We start from the raw sequence: 15,177 nt of genomic DNA, 5'->3' as shown, positions 1-15,177 counted from the left end.
CTACTACAATGTACATACGTAGTGATGTGACTTTGCATTTTTTTTTTTTTTTTTTATTTTTTTAATTCTCTTTTCACAATACATTAGAATATTAGACCACGCCCGCTCCAGATGCTCCAATTGGTGGTGTACAAACAAGATCAAGAGACTTACATCAATTCGCATTAGGAGAGAAGACAAGGCCGCATCGAAGGAATCGAAGCAGCGGTACATAAAATTGAATCATGTAGGAACGTGCACAAGAAAGTTAATCCTTTAGTTTCGCACCAACGAAGTCTTTCTCGTCCTCTTGCCACTTCTTACGTTCCACAACACTTCGGGCCCTGGAAATCACGCATCTAATTAGCTCAAGTCACGGTGACTTTCCTGCGGGGAAAGGTAGGGGGTGTGGAGACAGGTCTGATTGCTAGGCAAGGAATACGAACCGGTAGGCTCTCACAAATCGCCATACTTCCGTGTCTGCCAAGTTCCAGGCTTCTGCCACGTCTTTGATGCCAATCCGATTGGTTTCCTTGCTCTTCAAGACTTCCCTGGCCTGTTTTAAGATGTCGTACTCCTTTGCGACGCCTTGTCGGCTAGGATTGGCATTCTGCACGGACTCCTTGGCATCACCTTCGTTCTTAGAGTCCACATTGTTATCCTCCCGAGGAATCTGGAATCCAAATTGCCATTCAAATTCGTCTAAAAGGTCAGATGGGAGGGGCTGGCCGGCCGCGGGAGGCAACGACTCGACAGTCATCCACAAGGAAGTACCGACCACGGCATCGTCGGCGACGGCCTTTTTGAAAACCACGGCGCGTGACGATCCACCAATATCGACGCCCAACTGTTCCTTGGTGACCTCTGTCAGCCACGAATCACGCTCCGTCTCGCGACGGATGTGGCGGGTGGTAACTTCCGCCGAGTCCTGCTGCAAACTAATAAGAGTGTAGGGATGGGGGAGAGTCCCGATGGTAAACACCCGGGTCGTGTTTCGGTAGGTAGCCGGCTGGCTAACCTGCATCGGCTTTCCTGCATCGCAGGGATGGCACTTCGGCTGGTTTGGAGGACAAGATGATGGCACAGGGGATTTCGGACATTTGACGAGGGCTTTGGCGAGCCGCAAGGCTGGCTCTACCAGAGCAGTAGTATGTTCAGTAAAAGGCTTTAAGACAGCTATGCCGGCAGGGAATGCGTTCTGAAAAGTAGTATGTAAATGTGCATTGATAAGCTCTGCCAACGCAAGTCGGCCCGCTGTCGTTGAAGATTCCTCTGCAAGTGTCGGGTAGTGGGAATGGATAGTAGCAGGGTCATAGAAAGCCAGGGAAGTCGGTGGGGACTCATTTCTGAAGAACTCTGGAGGAACCAGATCCAACATAGAGTTCGAAGTCTCCGAGGCCTTTTTAACTGCTTCCTTGATCGCGTTGTTGATCCGTGTCTTCTCTCCCGCAAACAGCGCGCTGTCAATGCGGTCAAACCGGGTAATCACAGCCGGATCGGTACCGCGTCGCAAAGAAGACAGCAGGTCATCATCGTATCGCGCCATCGGAAAGCAATGCCAATCTGCAAGTAAGCCATCACCCATATGGCCCCAGGCGAGCCAGCGGAATAGCTCATTCTCAACTTTAGGGGTAAGTTTCATGGGTTGCACCAGCGAATAAAGTTCATTATTCATAGCCTCTGCGCGACCCAGAATAACAGGCCGGAACCCTTGCGCAAACCAAGCTCTGCGCCACGCAAGAAGAATCTGAGCATCGGCTTGTTCCGCACCCTTTTCATCATCCCCTTTGGTTGGTTCGTAGTATGTGTATATGAACGGTCGGTGTCGTAGAGGGGGTAGTACGGAGCGGTTCTCGTCGAGGGTTATGGAAGATGAGAACGGGTTGATCCAAGCCCAATTGCTAAACCACTTCGACTCGCCGCTGGTGCTGTTTGGTTGTGGTTCGGGCGGCGTATGAACCGTCGGGCGAAATGAAGGTAGATGAAGATCGCTCAACGAAGGCAGCTTGGGTCGGGGTACATATCTGGCTGGGCCAGTGACTTCTTCAGATGAAGAGTCTGGGCTCGGCGAGGCTGAGAATATCACCAAAAGAAGGGCGACAAAAACGATTATTGTGAGAAGCGCAGTGCTCCTGTGAGGAATCATCGTGACAAGAGATGTATGTACTTTGGAGATTGGACAAAAGGTTTAATGATGCAGGGTACAGCGGATAGGAGGCAGATAGGTTAAGCCTCCACCCGCCTCGAATGTACCTGTTAGCAGTTCAGGGATAGTCGAGAAGTCGAGATATCGGAAGTAATAAAAGCTAATCGCATTTGCGGGTTCGAACAACAATAAGTTAAAGGATTATCTAGTCATTTCAAGTGAGTGTACAACAAGGGGTGGTCCTGTCAACTTTAGGGGGGAAAAAAAACGAATGGGCAGTTCAAGCAACTGTCGGCATTGAGTAGGTTGCACTGGGCGTAATTTGAACGAGAAAAAATCACTGACGGTACCTTGGATTTCGTGGTCGTAATATGGAGACCGCAGGTACCTCCTATTGCTGGACGGACTAGGAAAGGTGCAAAGCAATGCATTTGGTATGCGCACAGCCACTCTTGATGCCTGCATGCCTCACCATTCTGGAGTCGATCCAACCGAAGCCGGCCTAGTCTGCGGTGGGCGGTAAGTGATGATGATGTGATGTGAGTGTGGGGTTCCAGAAGCTTGGCCACTATGACTGGCTGCGAAATCGGCACTTTTTCTCTTAGTGCCCCTCCACAATTGACTGAGTCACAATATAATATCGTCCATATTTCCCCAACCTACACTGCAGTTTGACATTCAGAGGGCATTGTCACTGCAATCATGGGCGTTGAAACAGCCTCTTTACAGGATCGCCTTGAGCGATGGGCTCAAAGGTTACAAAACTTGACTGTTAGTCCTCTTACTCGGGATTACCCCGACAACCAGAACCAGGAGCTTCCCAAGAGAGCCATTGAAGCATTTGAAACCTTCAAGCTCCCAGAAGACACGGACGGAAAATTGCAGAAGCTTTCCGGCTCATCCTCTGGTTTTACCATTTTTTGGCAGCCTTTGTTGTGCTTGTTGCTCGTCTTACCGGCGATGAGGACATTGCCATCGGTACCACTTCGGCCGAAGACGGCCGTCCATTCGTCCTGAGGGTCCCAATTGACGCCTCGGAGACTTTCCTTCAATTGTACGCCAAGGTTCAGAAGGTATGGTTACAGCTGGTATATCTATAATTGACTCTTCCTAACTAGTATTCTAGGCATTCGACCAAGGGTCCTCCGACATTGTTCCTTTGGGTAGTTTACGATCCTACATCCAGCAGAAGTCCCAGTCCGAGCGATCCCCAATTCTTTTCCGCTTTGCAGCCTACGATGCACCCGCCGCGTCTCAGGAATACCCTGCCAATACATTCGAGACTACGGACCTAGTCGTGAATGTTGCGCCTGCAGCAGGCGGGTCAACATCTCAAGCGGAACTGGGAGCATACTATAACCAAAGACTCTTCTCAAGCGCTAGGATATCCACTATATTGAAGCAGCTGGGAAAGATCGTTGAAAATGCGACCAACAACCCAGAAGAGGCAATTGGCCGCCTTGACTTCATGACCGATGATCAGCGGGCACTTCTGCCAGACCCCACAGCTGACCTGCATTGGTCCAAGTTCCGGGGTGCAATTCATGATATCTTTGCTCAGAACGCTGAGAAACACCCAGAAAAGCTGTGTGTGGTCGAAACCAAGTCCGATCGTTCTCCCCACCGCGAATTCACATACAGGCAAATCAACGAGGCCTCCAACATTCTGGCACATCACTTGGTCCAATCAGGCATTGAGAGAGGCGAAGTCGTCATGGTGTACGCTTACCGTGGTGTCGATCTTGTGGTGGCGGTTATGGGTATCCTTAAAGCCGGTGCAACTTTCTCCGTCATCGACCCCGCGTATCCACCAGAGAGACAGTGCATCTACCTTGATGTCGCTCGTCCTCGGGCACTCATAAATATTGAGAAGGCCACTAAGGACGCTGGCGAGCTTTCCGACAAAGTTCGCTCCTTCATCAATGAAAACCTTGAGCTTCGCACAGAAGTCCCTGCGCTCGCACTTCGCGACGACGGTTCGCTCATTGGAGGATCAATCAATGGCCAAGATGTTCTAACCAACCAGGTACCTTTGGGATCTAAGCCTGTCGGTGTGGTGGTTGGTCCAGACTCGATCCCTACTTTGTCCTTCACCTCTGGATCTGAGGGAAGGCCTAAGGGTGTGAGAGGACGTCATTTCTCCTTGGCATACTATTTCGACTGGATGTCCGAAACGTTCAAGCTGACCCCCAATGACCGTTTCACGATGCTCAGCGGTATTGCCCATGACCCCATTCAGAGAGACATCTTTACTCCTCTTTTCCTGGGAGCACAGTTGTTAGTACCGGCACGTGAAGACATCCAGAATGAGCGGCTTGCGGAGTGGATGCGGGAATACGGTGCTAGTGTAACCCATCTTACACCCGCCATGGGTCAGATTCTGGTCGGTGGTGCTTCCGCACAGTTCCCAGCTCTTCACCACGCTTTCTTCGTCGGTGATATCTTGATCAAGAGAGATTGCCGATCTCTGCAAGGACTGGCCCCGAATGTCAACATTGTAAACATGTATGGTACAACCGAAACCCAGCGTGCGGTTAGTTATTATGAAATTCCTAGCTACTCCAGCAACGAAGGGTTCCTGGACACTATGAAGGATGTAATTCCAGCCGGTCGGGGAATGGTTGATGTGCAGATGCTGGTTGTCAACCGCTTTGACCCAAGCCGTATTTGCGCCATCGGAGAAGTGGGCGAAATCTATGTTCGCGCTGCTGGTTTGGCAGAAGGCTACTTGGGCTCCCCCGAGTTGAACGAGAAGAAGTTCCTCAAGAACTGGTTTGTTGATCCTCAATCTTGGGCTCAGAAGGATCAAGCCCAAGCGCAAGGTGGCAATGAGCCATGGAGGCAATTCTATGTTGGACCAAGAGACCGCCTGTACCGCAGTGGAGACCTTGGTAGATACACTCCTTCCGGTGATGTTGAATGTTCCGGCCGCGCGGATGACCAAGTGAAGATTCGTGGTTTCCGTATCGAGCTTGGTGAGATTGATACGCATCTCTCACGCCACCCATTGGTGAGAGAGAATGTTACTTTGGTGAGGCGAGACAAGTTCGAGGAGCCAACTCTGGTCAGTTACTTTGTGCCGGATATGAGCAAGTGGGCTTCGTGGCTGCAAGAAAAGGGCCTTGAAGACGACACCTCCGCTGAAGGAATGGTTGGTATGCTCGTGCGATTCAGGCCCCTTCGTGATGATGCTCGAGAGCTTCTGCGTAGCAGCTACCGACATACGCTGTACCAACAGTGCTCATCCCGCTCAAGCGGATGCCTCTTAACCCTAATGGAAAGATCGATAAGCCTGCATTGCCGTTCCCAGATACTGCGGAGCTCAGTGCTGCTGCACCTCAACGCAAGTCGTCTGTCCTGGAGGCCCTGTCCGAGACAGAGCAAGCTTTGGCTCAGATTTGGGCACAGCGCATTCCAAATGTCACCTCTTCCATGGTTGGCCCTGACGATTCATTCTTTGACCTTGGAGGACACAGTATTCTGGCACAGCAGATGTTCTTTGATCTTCGGCGTAAGTGGCGTGGCGTTGACATTAGCATGAACGCAATCTTCCGCAGCCCCACCCTTAGAGGGTTCGCTGCCGAGATCGACCGCTTGTTGAATTTTGAATCATTCGCCGCCAGTGACAATAAGACAGGTGCCGAAGACCAAGATACCTCCAGTGCACCTGATGACGAATACTCCAAGGACGCTCGGAAGCTGGTAGACGTTCTGCCGAAGGCATTCCCTGAGAGGACAGAGCCTATTCTCTCTGGAGAACCGACCATCTTCCTTACGGGCGGTACTGGATTCCTGGGCGCGCATATTCTTCGCGACCTCCTCACCCGTAAGACACCCACGGCAAAGGTGGTGGCTTTGGTTCGAGGAAAGACCGAGCAGCAAGCACTGGAGCGTATCCGGTCCACCTGTCGAGCATACGGTTTCTGGGATGAGGCGTGGACCAGCCGGCTGCAGTGTGTCTGCGGTAACTTAGGAGACCCTCAATTCGGCCTCTCTCAAGCGCTGTGGGATGATCTTACGAACCGTGTCGACGCGGTGATCCACAACGGAGCCCTTGTCCACTGGGTGTATCCTTATTCTACTCTCAAGCCTGCCAACGTTATGGGTACTATCGACGCCCTGAAGCTTTGCGCCACTGGAAAGCCTAAACAGTTCTCCTTTGTAAGCTCTACCAGCGTGCTTGACAGTGATCACTATGTCGAAGAGTCTGAACGTATTGTTGCGGCCGGAGGAGCTGGTATCAGCGAGGAGGATGATCTGGAGGGTAGCAGCGTAGGCCTTGGAACCGGTTACGGCCAGAGCAAATGGGCAGGAGAGTACCTTGTCCGAGAGGCGGGTAAGAGAGGCTTAAAGGGAACCATTATCCGTCCTGGATACGTGCTCGGTGACTCTCAGACCGGAAGTAAGTATTTCAAGTCCTTCACACTATCGTTTAGTCTCAATATGCTGACCACGTATCTCACCAGCCACGAACACCGATGACTTCCTTATCCGTATGATCAAGGGATGTATTCAACTTTCTGCTCGCCCCAACATCAACAACACGGTCAATATGGTTCCCGTCGATCATGTTGCCCGCGTTGTCATCGCTGGTGCCCTCCAGCCTCCATGCACGCCCATTGGTGTCGCGCAGGTGACTGGCCACCCCCGTCTTCGATTCAACCAATTCCTGGGAGCACTGCAGCTGTACGGCTACAACGTGCCCCAGGTCGACTACGTCCCGTGGGCACAGTCGCTTGAGCAATATGTCAACGACGGACAGCACGACGACCCAGCGTCCCAGCATGCACTGTAAGTTCAATGTCAACCGCGCCGCAAGGTTCTTAGATGAAATGCTAATGGTTGGCTTTAGTATGCCCCTCTATCACTTTGTGACCGCTGATCTCCCATCCAATACCAAGGCCCCTGAACTCGACGATGTTCATGCCGCTGCCTCCCTTCGTGCAGATGCCGCCTGGTCCGGCGTCGATGCCTCCGCTGGGGCCGGCGTGACCGAGGAGTTGGTCGGTCTGTACGCGGCCTACCTAGTTACGATCGGGTTCTTGCCTTCGCCGCCTGCGTCCTCGACCGCTCGGCCGTTACCCACGGTCCAACTCAGCGACGACCAGAAGCAGGCCTTGGCCAATGTTGGTGGCCGTGGAGGCAGCTCATGATTCTATTGAGACGTAGCGCCTTTTTCTGTTTCAACGATGCATGTTTTCGTTTTCCTTTTAATGTCTTATTTTCGGGTGATAAAAGCTACGGATGCGGGATTTGTAGAAAGCACAATGTATATATAGAAACGAAACGAATAGGGGGTGGGGACAAATATGACATCGATTGATGTGTTCAATTCAATTCAATTCAATCCAGTTGGCTGCTTTGTATTACCCGATCTGTTCAGGTCACACCCCACATCGTTGATCCACGTGGGAAAATGCCTCAGGGGACAAAGGAAATGTTCCTGTCGGGTGCGAGATTTAACCCCCAAGAGGTGGTGGGAGAGATCTAACTATGGGCAAAGCGAGATAAATCACTCGTGCCATCACGCAACGTCGAGAGATACCGCATGAAAGGGGTGGCATTGGATCTGCCCACAGGCTGGAGCTTTGCCGTATTTCCCGATCTGTGCCGTTCACCGGGACTTTATAAAGTCGCCCTGCTTTTGCGTTCCTTTTCCGCGGCGCCAAGACAGAACAACATTCTTCTTCCCCCAACAAGATAAGAGATCCTTCTTCTTCGTCTTCTTCTCGAACGACTCTGTTCTTTAACATCCTCTGCTTCGACATCCGTTGTAAACCCTTTTTCGAAATCACGTTCCACTAACGTTGTCTTGAAGCACCATGCCAGGTATGTTCACAGGTCACCTTCCTTTTCGTTTTCCTTCTTGGCATTCTCGGATATCGTCGCTGTACGACGGGGCCCTCTTTTTCTGCCATTTCTCCCTGCCCTCCCTTCGTCTTCTGTATCCTTTCTCTGGCGGGGTATCTTCATTTTCTCATTTTGTCGATAAATCTTGACTGGAGCGCATCGTTGCAAAGAACGGCTGAGGACTGGTGGTGACTGGACTCTGCTTGCTGGCCGCATTTTTCTTTTTTCGTTTTCTTTTTCCTTTTTTTTTTTTTGCCCCAACCCCTTCCCCGTCCCGTTGGGTCCGTTGAGTCATTGGCTGCCGGGCCCATTTTGACGCCTTGTTTTTCCATCCTGCAACCACCTACCTGTAACATATTTGCCATCATGATGAATCTCGCAAGGCTGGTACCGCGGTCTCAATCATTGTTTCGTCCCCTAGCGGCGGTGAGGGATTTTCAAGGCTGCACTGGAAGCCTCCATCTTCCCTTGATCCGAGCCCGTACCGAGCCCGTTATCGGCCAATCTCAACGTCTTTCCCTCTCAACCTCTGCATCATTATCGTGCGACAAACACGATATGTCGCAAGCGGAGACTAATTATTCTCCAGACCGATTCACCACCGCGTTGCAGGCAAACAAGGAGTGGGCTGCGAGAACTGCCCTGGAGCATCCGGACCTGTTCCCCACGCTTGCCAATGGCCAGTCGCCCGAAATTCTCTGGATCGGTTGCTCCGATTCTCGATGCCCGGAGACGGTCGTTCTAGGCCTAAAGCCTGGCGATGTCTTTGTCCATCGGAATATCGCCAATATCTTGCATGCCGGCGATCTCAGCTCGGGTGCAGTCATCGAATATGCCGTCCGTCATCTGCGGGTCAACCACATCGTGCTCTCCGGCCACACCAAGTGTGGTGGTATCGCAGCAGCCCTTGGTAACAAGCAACTCGGTATCCTCGATCCCTGGCTGTTGCCTCTGCGCCAGATTCGTGAACAGAACCTTGCGCTGTTGCAGACCATGTCACCGGAGGATGCGACCGTCAAGATGGCGGAGCTTACGTCCGGGAGGGTGTCAAGCTTTTGAAGTCGAAGGGTGTAGTGCTTGAAGCGATGCACGAGCGGGGTCTCCAGGTTCACGGGCTCATCTATGATGTCGCCTGTGGTATGCTCCGGGATATAGACACCAAGGACTCGGAGGAAGAGATCAAGAGGCGACTGGTGGCCTTCAAGACGGAGGCTTAGGGGAGGAACTCGGCGATAGGTCGTCTGTCATTTCTTTCGATTTTTGTTTTCTTGTATTGTTTCTATTCAGCGATTGTCCGGGTGTATTTGAGGTGTTTTTGGGACGGGCATTCCTGTGGCTGTCTGGGCGATCTTAGCATTGTCTCAGTGACCATGCTGTAAATACACCAACACAGAGAATCTCATAGATGTCAAATTCGAAGCAGTCGTTTTTCAGATTCAATCAGAGCAAATTAGAATGAGAGAGGGAGAGATACACGTAGGAATCAGGTAAGTCTGGAGAGAGGTGGAATGAGGCGTCAAGTTGACCGTGGTATGTATTTTGGGGGGGAGAAAAGGGAAATCGAGGAAAAGAGGGAGCAGAGGAACGAGGGAAAGAGTCAGTCCGTCGTAGCCTCGTTTCACGGCCACAATTCCAGCGGTTTGAGCGATTTCATTGCCTAATGGGGGAGCCAAGGGAACCTGGCGGATCCGCTTTGCGTCCCAATCCGGTATGGTCCCGGCCGAAGCGGAGATGCGTCGGTTGATGCCTGATTATCTGGTCATCAATACGTGTATGCACGTGCGTATGTACATTCGTATGTACAATTGTCAAGCGTCAGTCTTCAATGCTCGCGGATTCTGTAGATGTCTCCATGGTTCTTCTACATCGATCCGTGTCAAGCACTCTCTTTTCAACCGAGTGTGCCTGAATCAGCGTACGGATCTCGGGAAGTTAGAGAGCGCCAACCGGTCCTCGGGTGGAAGGTCTTTTCCAGGGTACGATCAGCCTAATAATTAATGACTTCGGCTACTTAACCAGTCTAATCTCGAGCCATGCGCGCCATCAGTTAGCTTTCCCCGATAAGTGGCTAACTGGCTTCGCTCAAGTCGCAGCCACAGTATACTACCGTCAAAGTTCTTGCCCCGGTGGTACCTTCACAGATACAATGGGATGGGGCGTATTTCATTTCATGATGATAAATATCAGTTTCTATCTGTCAGTGGCCTTAATCCAGTCACTGCTGACGGTCTACATACCTCGGAGAAGAGCTGACATAGTTGTCTATTCGAAGACTGAGACTGGATGGATGCTCGTGTGATGTCCCGCGTGCAGGTACAGACACTCGCAGTTTAGTCTAGCGTAGTCCCTCTAATTGCCCCCGTGCTCGTGGCGAACAACTAAAGTCGTCGAGGACTTCTAGCATGCACCGTTCGTGGCTATGCTCCTATCCCCTACTAACCCCGACAGTACGATATCCGTACTAATCCCTCAAAAAATGTCTCTTTCAAGGAGTGCCAATTGTCCCACCGGAAAACCACTCTTCAGAGTATCGAACCTTGTCATGTCCGATGCCCTCCTAGCAAGCATTCAAACTCCTACCGTACTAGTGGCCCCGATAGGTGCTCTTTCTCAGTCAGCTTACTTTAGACATCCTGACTGAATCTCGATTGGTTCCCCTTTTCACGGACCTAGCGAGGCCTTTTATATTTCGTTGCTTAGCGTGTGTGCTTATATCGAAGCAAGGTAGAACTACTGAAAGCCCCTCTACATGGCTATTGAGACATGGTCTAGATAAGAGCCGAGATGGGCGTGGCAGCTCGAAGCTATATACTTGGTATTTATACGAAGCCACCTAATACCGTATGCAGTATCACCTTGAGAGGTTCGAGTTGTCCACATTCAAGAGAGGGGGGGATCTCCAGCTCTATGGCATAGTATAACTGTTGTTATACACCAATGTGTATATTGATCAAGCCCCGGGAGCCCCACGTAACCCCTCGTCAAGAAACTCCAGGTCAACAAAACCACCCATCAACAAGCTTCTCATAACGAGGAAAGCAATAGCAACGATGCCGACAACACCCCCCGAACTCAGGGAAGCCACCCAGGCAAACGACCGAACATTACCGTGGGGGTGACAGGTGTAATCGGTTATCCGTCGGCTTTCGCAGTCTATCGCTTCATACATTCGGCAGATGGAAAAGAGTGGAGCTGGCACAGCATCATTTATGCCGGGAAACCACAGCAGTGCCATTCTTTCTATCCCCCATATCTTGAAGTCATTCTATCATTCGCGATAGCTTTATCTTTTCCCTCCCTAGTGTCCTATTTTTTTTGTATTCCTTCGGGGAAATCTGAATCGTTGCACATTAGTGAAAGGTGTGTAAAAAAAAGAAAAGCTCCTTGAATGAAAGAAAGTGACAGGCGGTGGATCCCTACAGTGACGTGTGACGTGATGATTCCCGCCCGCTTTGTTTCGCATAGTTGGAAGAGAAGCGCATGGTGACTGACAATTGACTATCGCAGACAGTATCTAGAAAACAGAGCATCATGGCCAGCGAAATGGAATACACCCGGTACGTCCACAGCAGCTAGACAAGTTATACATCTCAACCCCGTTTAACCAAGAATGAGTCACCAGACTCGGAACTTCCGGACTCAAGATCTCCAAGGTCATCCTCGGTGCCATGTCCTATGGCACTAAGGAATGGCAGGACTGGGTGCTGGACGAGAATGAGGCCCTTCCCTTGATCGAGCATGCATACAAGCGTGGAATCAACACCTGGGACACGGTGCGTTAAAACTCCACCCCAATCACATAACGCATTCTGCATGGCCAGAAAAAAAAAGAAAAAAGGAAAAGAAAAGAAACAGAAAAAGGAAAAAGCAAAGCAATTGTCACACTAACCCATGAATTCCTTCGATTGAAAAAACAGGCTGATGTCTACTCTCACGGTCGGTCCGAAGAAATCATTGGAAAGGCCCTGACCAAGTACAACATCCCGCGCAACCGCGTGGTCATCCTGACCAAGTGCTATTTTGGGGTAGACGATGGAGGCAAGCAACCTCCTATCTCCGCCGCAGGCCGGAACGACGGTGACTGGGTCAACCGTGTTGGACTGTCCCGGAAGCACATCTTCGATGCGGTGGACGCCAGCGTGAGCAGACTGGGCACCTACATTGACGTGTTGCAGATCCACCGTCTGGACCGGGACACGCCCCGTGAGGAGATCATGAGGGCGCTCAACGATGTGATCGAGAGCGGGAAGGTCAGATACATTGGGGCTAGTACTGTATGTATTTTTTTTTACGACTTGTTCTTTGACTCATTGGGTTTCGATTACGCTATGCTAACGGCCCCCAGATGGCCGCGTGGGAGTTCCAAACGCTCCAAAACATCGCGGAACGGAACGGATGGCACAAGTTCATCTCCATGCAGAACTACCATAACCTCTTGGCTCGGGAAGAGGAGCGCGAGATGATCCCTTACTGTGTTGACTCCGGGGTGGGTCTGATCCCCTGGTCTCCTATGGCGCGTGGTGTGCTGGCACGGCCGTGGAATTCTCGCTCGACGACCCGTGAGTCGACCGATGCCGCGCTCAATCTCCTTGTCCGGAGCCGAGAGTCCGAGGCCGACAAGGCGATCGTTGACCGAGTGGAGGAGCTTGCCAAGAAGAAAGGTGTCAGCATGGCGCAGGTGTCCATTGCTTGGTCTTTGAGTCACCCCAATGAAAATCCCATCTTGGGGTTGAACAGCAAAGAGCGCATTGATGAAGCTGTTGCTAGTGTCAAGGTCAAGCTGACCGATGAGGAGATCAAGTATTTGGAGGAACCATATATTCCTAAGGCTTTGTCTGCTCTTGAGCGGTAAACTTGGGGGGGAAAAACGAGAGAGGGAAGAAAAAGTAAGACAAAGAAAAGAAAAAAGCACATTGTGCAGGGTATATTTGTTCATAATTCATATCAGGATGTATCCAAGTCAATGATAAACCCAGCTACATCACTGCGTGCGTTAAATGCGTGAGTATTCGATACTCTTAGGTACATGCAATCCGAAGACAAAAGGAGATTCTAATAATAGGCCTTATATCTCAAGTGTATTTACCACTGATTGTTGATCTTTCTATTTACAAATCCTGTTCGGTCGAGAACGAAGGGCACAGCCACTCCTGGTCATCAAGAGATCACGGCGCTGTGAAGAGGTGAGAGTATTGCGTAAAGACAGTAAGCACGGAGACCGTATGCAAATTGATTTTTGGGCTATCCCCAGAATCCCATCATAGCACCTGGCCACCGGGAGTGAAAAGATGTACAAAAGGGAACCCCAAGGGGGACCCCGCTTCACCTCGGCTAGAGGGAGCGTAGAATCGAATTAGGTGTCACGCAACCGTATGAGACCTGGTTCACCAAGCCATCAGAGAAGCACCGGGCTTCATTAGTGGTGCTTTCGAGTCAGGAAGTCAAAAATATTGCTCAGCCGGCGTCGACATCTCCTCGTGGAGCTGCTTCGGCCCAGCTGTTTAGCTTTTAGATCGGATGGTTCAAGCTGGTGTAGTGGATAGCTATCGTTACCTCGCGAGCTATCCAATGGCGGATCCGGGGCTGCTGGCTGTGTTGTGGAACTTCGATTACTTTGTTCCACTGGGCTGTTCCCGTTCTGGTCCAGTTCGCGAGGACTTGAACGCAAACTATGTCTTTTGGGTCGGCCAACGGTTCCAGAAGCACGCCGGTTGTTTCGCTCCATGAAAGCTGCGCCTGTTGAATTCGAGCGCTTGGTCAGACTACCGTACGCGATGGACCGGTCTGACAGCGCGTTAGGTTGTGAGCTATTTGGCACCGATGCGCGGTTCCTCGAGCCATTCGATACCAGCCTTTCCGAACGGTTATCCCTTCCAGCGGGTATCGGATCATTCTCGGTTCTAACTGCCGATGGAGATGGCTGTCGAGATGGGGAAAGTGCTGCGTTGAAAGTCACAGCTGAGTCATCATAAGTGAAATTATGCGACCAGCCTTCTCGGAAGGCCACCCAAATACTGGTGATAATGATCAACGTCCGGAGATTATCGTCCGTCTCAATGACCTTCTTGTCTAAGGAGGCGTCCAGTTCAGAATCATCGCTGATCACAGACATCGTAGACGTCGGCGACAGAGGATGTCCGGATGCCGTGGGCATCGCGTACTCATCAAATATCTCCAGGTGATTACGAGCCATAGTCGCGATGACGGGATGACGACGGGTGTTGGGGTTGATGACGCTAAAAGTAAATCGTTTCGTGTCCGCCTGGGGCGTAGTTCCAGGGGGTGCGGAGATGCGGCGATTCCGTGCTCCGCGAAGTACCCATCGCAGGATCTGAATCCCATCTTCGGTGTTGGCCACAAACTCGTAGGATCCATTGGGAAGAGGTGTCGCTTCCCACACCGGCCCGTAGTTAAGACAAATCTCCGCCTTCCCTTTTGACAACGCATCCTCCTTGAGAAGTTGGCAAATTGTTGCGACGACTTCACGATGTTCACTGTGTTCCTCGTCCGAGCTGAGATACTTCTCAGCAATATCCCCCCCGGACCGTTCATAAAGATCGCTGGTCACGATGATCAAATCATTGGGACCCAATCCCTTCTTGCCTCGAAAAATCGTGGGGAATTTGCGCGATAATCTAGGTAAAAATACGGTCGACGGTAATACATCCAGGACAGGTAGAGGGCGTGGGGTTTGTGATACTCGCTGTAGCTGCAGAAGAAGCTTGGGTCGGAGCCTCAATCGCTTATGACGTGCATGGGACGCGGGGTGAGCTAATTGGTAGATTGTCTTAGGCCGCGACGATTGTTTCCTAAATGTCTGCGGGCGGGTGTTCCGGGATTGACTGAGAACTGTCCCTGCCATTGAGTACTCTCCATCGCTCGAAACCACCGACGCCACCGGGCTCGCAGACATTGCCCGCGGAGGCCCCTTATGGGGTCGCTCTGTCTCTGAGCCCTTATATCGGCCGTAAAAACTCCCCAAGCCCATGGTTGGCAATGTCGCAAATGAAACCGTTGGCGGGGAGGAATGACGATTTAAACCCCCCGAAAGTTGCGACTCCGGTTGAGGGCCAGCGTCGTTCTCGTGGGCCGCTGCTGCATGTGCTGTCAGGCCCAAATTAAACAGCATTATTAATTCATGAAATGCGAAACCCTCTCTGACCGTCCATCAAGGCAAGCATTGACAGATCGACAAACCACGG

At 51.3% G+C, this 15,177-nt stretch overlaps 5 protein-coding genes across 5 annotated transcripts; 3 read left to right on the top strand and 2 right to left on the bottom strand.

The window, feature by feature from the left end:
* Positions 1-247: 247 nt before the first annotated feature.
* Positions 248-2,125, bottom strand: ANOM_007076 (uncharacterized protein; the record flags this gene model as incomplete). Its single annotated transcript, XM_015552332.1, has 2 exons — positions 248-323; positions 426-2,125. The coding sequence occupies 2 exons, from the start codon at positions 2,123-2,125 to the stop codon at positions 248-250; spliced, it is 1,776 nt and encodes a 591-aa protein (XP_015406631.1).
* Positions 2,126-2,827: 702 nt separating this feature from the next.
* On the top strand, positions 2,828-7,329 carry aarA (L-aminoadipate-semialdehyde dehydrogenase; the record flags this gene model as incomplete). Its single annotated transcript, XM_015552331.1, has 6 exons — positions 2,828-3,103; positions 3,166-3,198; positions 3,252-5,280; positions 5,364-6,527; positions 6,592-6,916; positions 6,978-7,329. The coding sequence occupies 6 exons, from the start codon at positions 2,828-2,830 to the stop codon at positions 7,276-7,278; spliced, it is 4,128 nt and encodes a 1,375-aa protein (XP_015406632.1). The 3' UTR covers positions 7,279-7,329.
* A 1,012-nt stretch (positions 7,330-8,341) lies between these two features.
* Positions 8,342-9,192, top strand: ANOM_007074 (carbonic anhydrase; the record flags this gene model as incomplete). The annotated part of the gene is made up of 2 exons (XM_015552330.1): positions 8,342-8,989; positions 9,019-9,192. The coding sequence occupies 2 exons, from the start codon at positions 8,342-8,344 to the stop codon at positions 9,190-9,192; spliced, it is 822 nt and encodes a 273-aa protein (XP_015406633.1).
* Positions 9,193-11,506: 2,314 nt separating this feature from the next.
* Positions 11,507-12,827, top strand: ANOM_007073 (aldo/keto reductase; the record flags this gene model as incomplete). Its single annotated transcript, XM_015552329.1, has 4 exons — positions 11,507-11,532; positions 11,598-11,748; positions 11,893-12,249; positions 12,321-12,827. The coding sequence occupies 4 exons, from the start codon at positions 11,507-11,509 to the stop codon at positions 12,825-12,827; spliced, it is 1,041 nt and encodes a 346-aa protein (XP_015406627.1).
* A 564-nt stretch (positions 12,828-13,391) lies between these two features.
* Positions 13,392-14,963, bottom strand: ANOM_007072 (uncharacterized protein; the record flags this gene model as incomplete). The annotated part of the gene is made up of 1 exon (XM_015552328.1): positions 13,392-14,963. One exon carries the CDS (start codon positions 14,961-14,963, stop codon positions 13,392-13,394), a length of 1,572 nt encoding a protein of 523 aa, XP_015406628.1.
* Between the last annotated feature and the right edge of the window lie 214 nt (positions 14,964-15,177).

Source organism: Aspergillus nomiae (genome assembly GCF_001204775.2).
Source record: "Aspergillus nomiae NRRL 13137 chromosome Unknown contig00145, whole genome shotgun sequence".
Taxonomy (NCBI): Eukaryota; Fungi; Ascomycota; class Eurotiomycetes; order Eurotiales; family Aspergillaceae; genus Aspergillus; species Aspergillus nomiae.
Note: the sequence above shows the minus strand (reverse complement) of the source record. Positions and strands in the feature narration are given on the sequence as shown.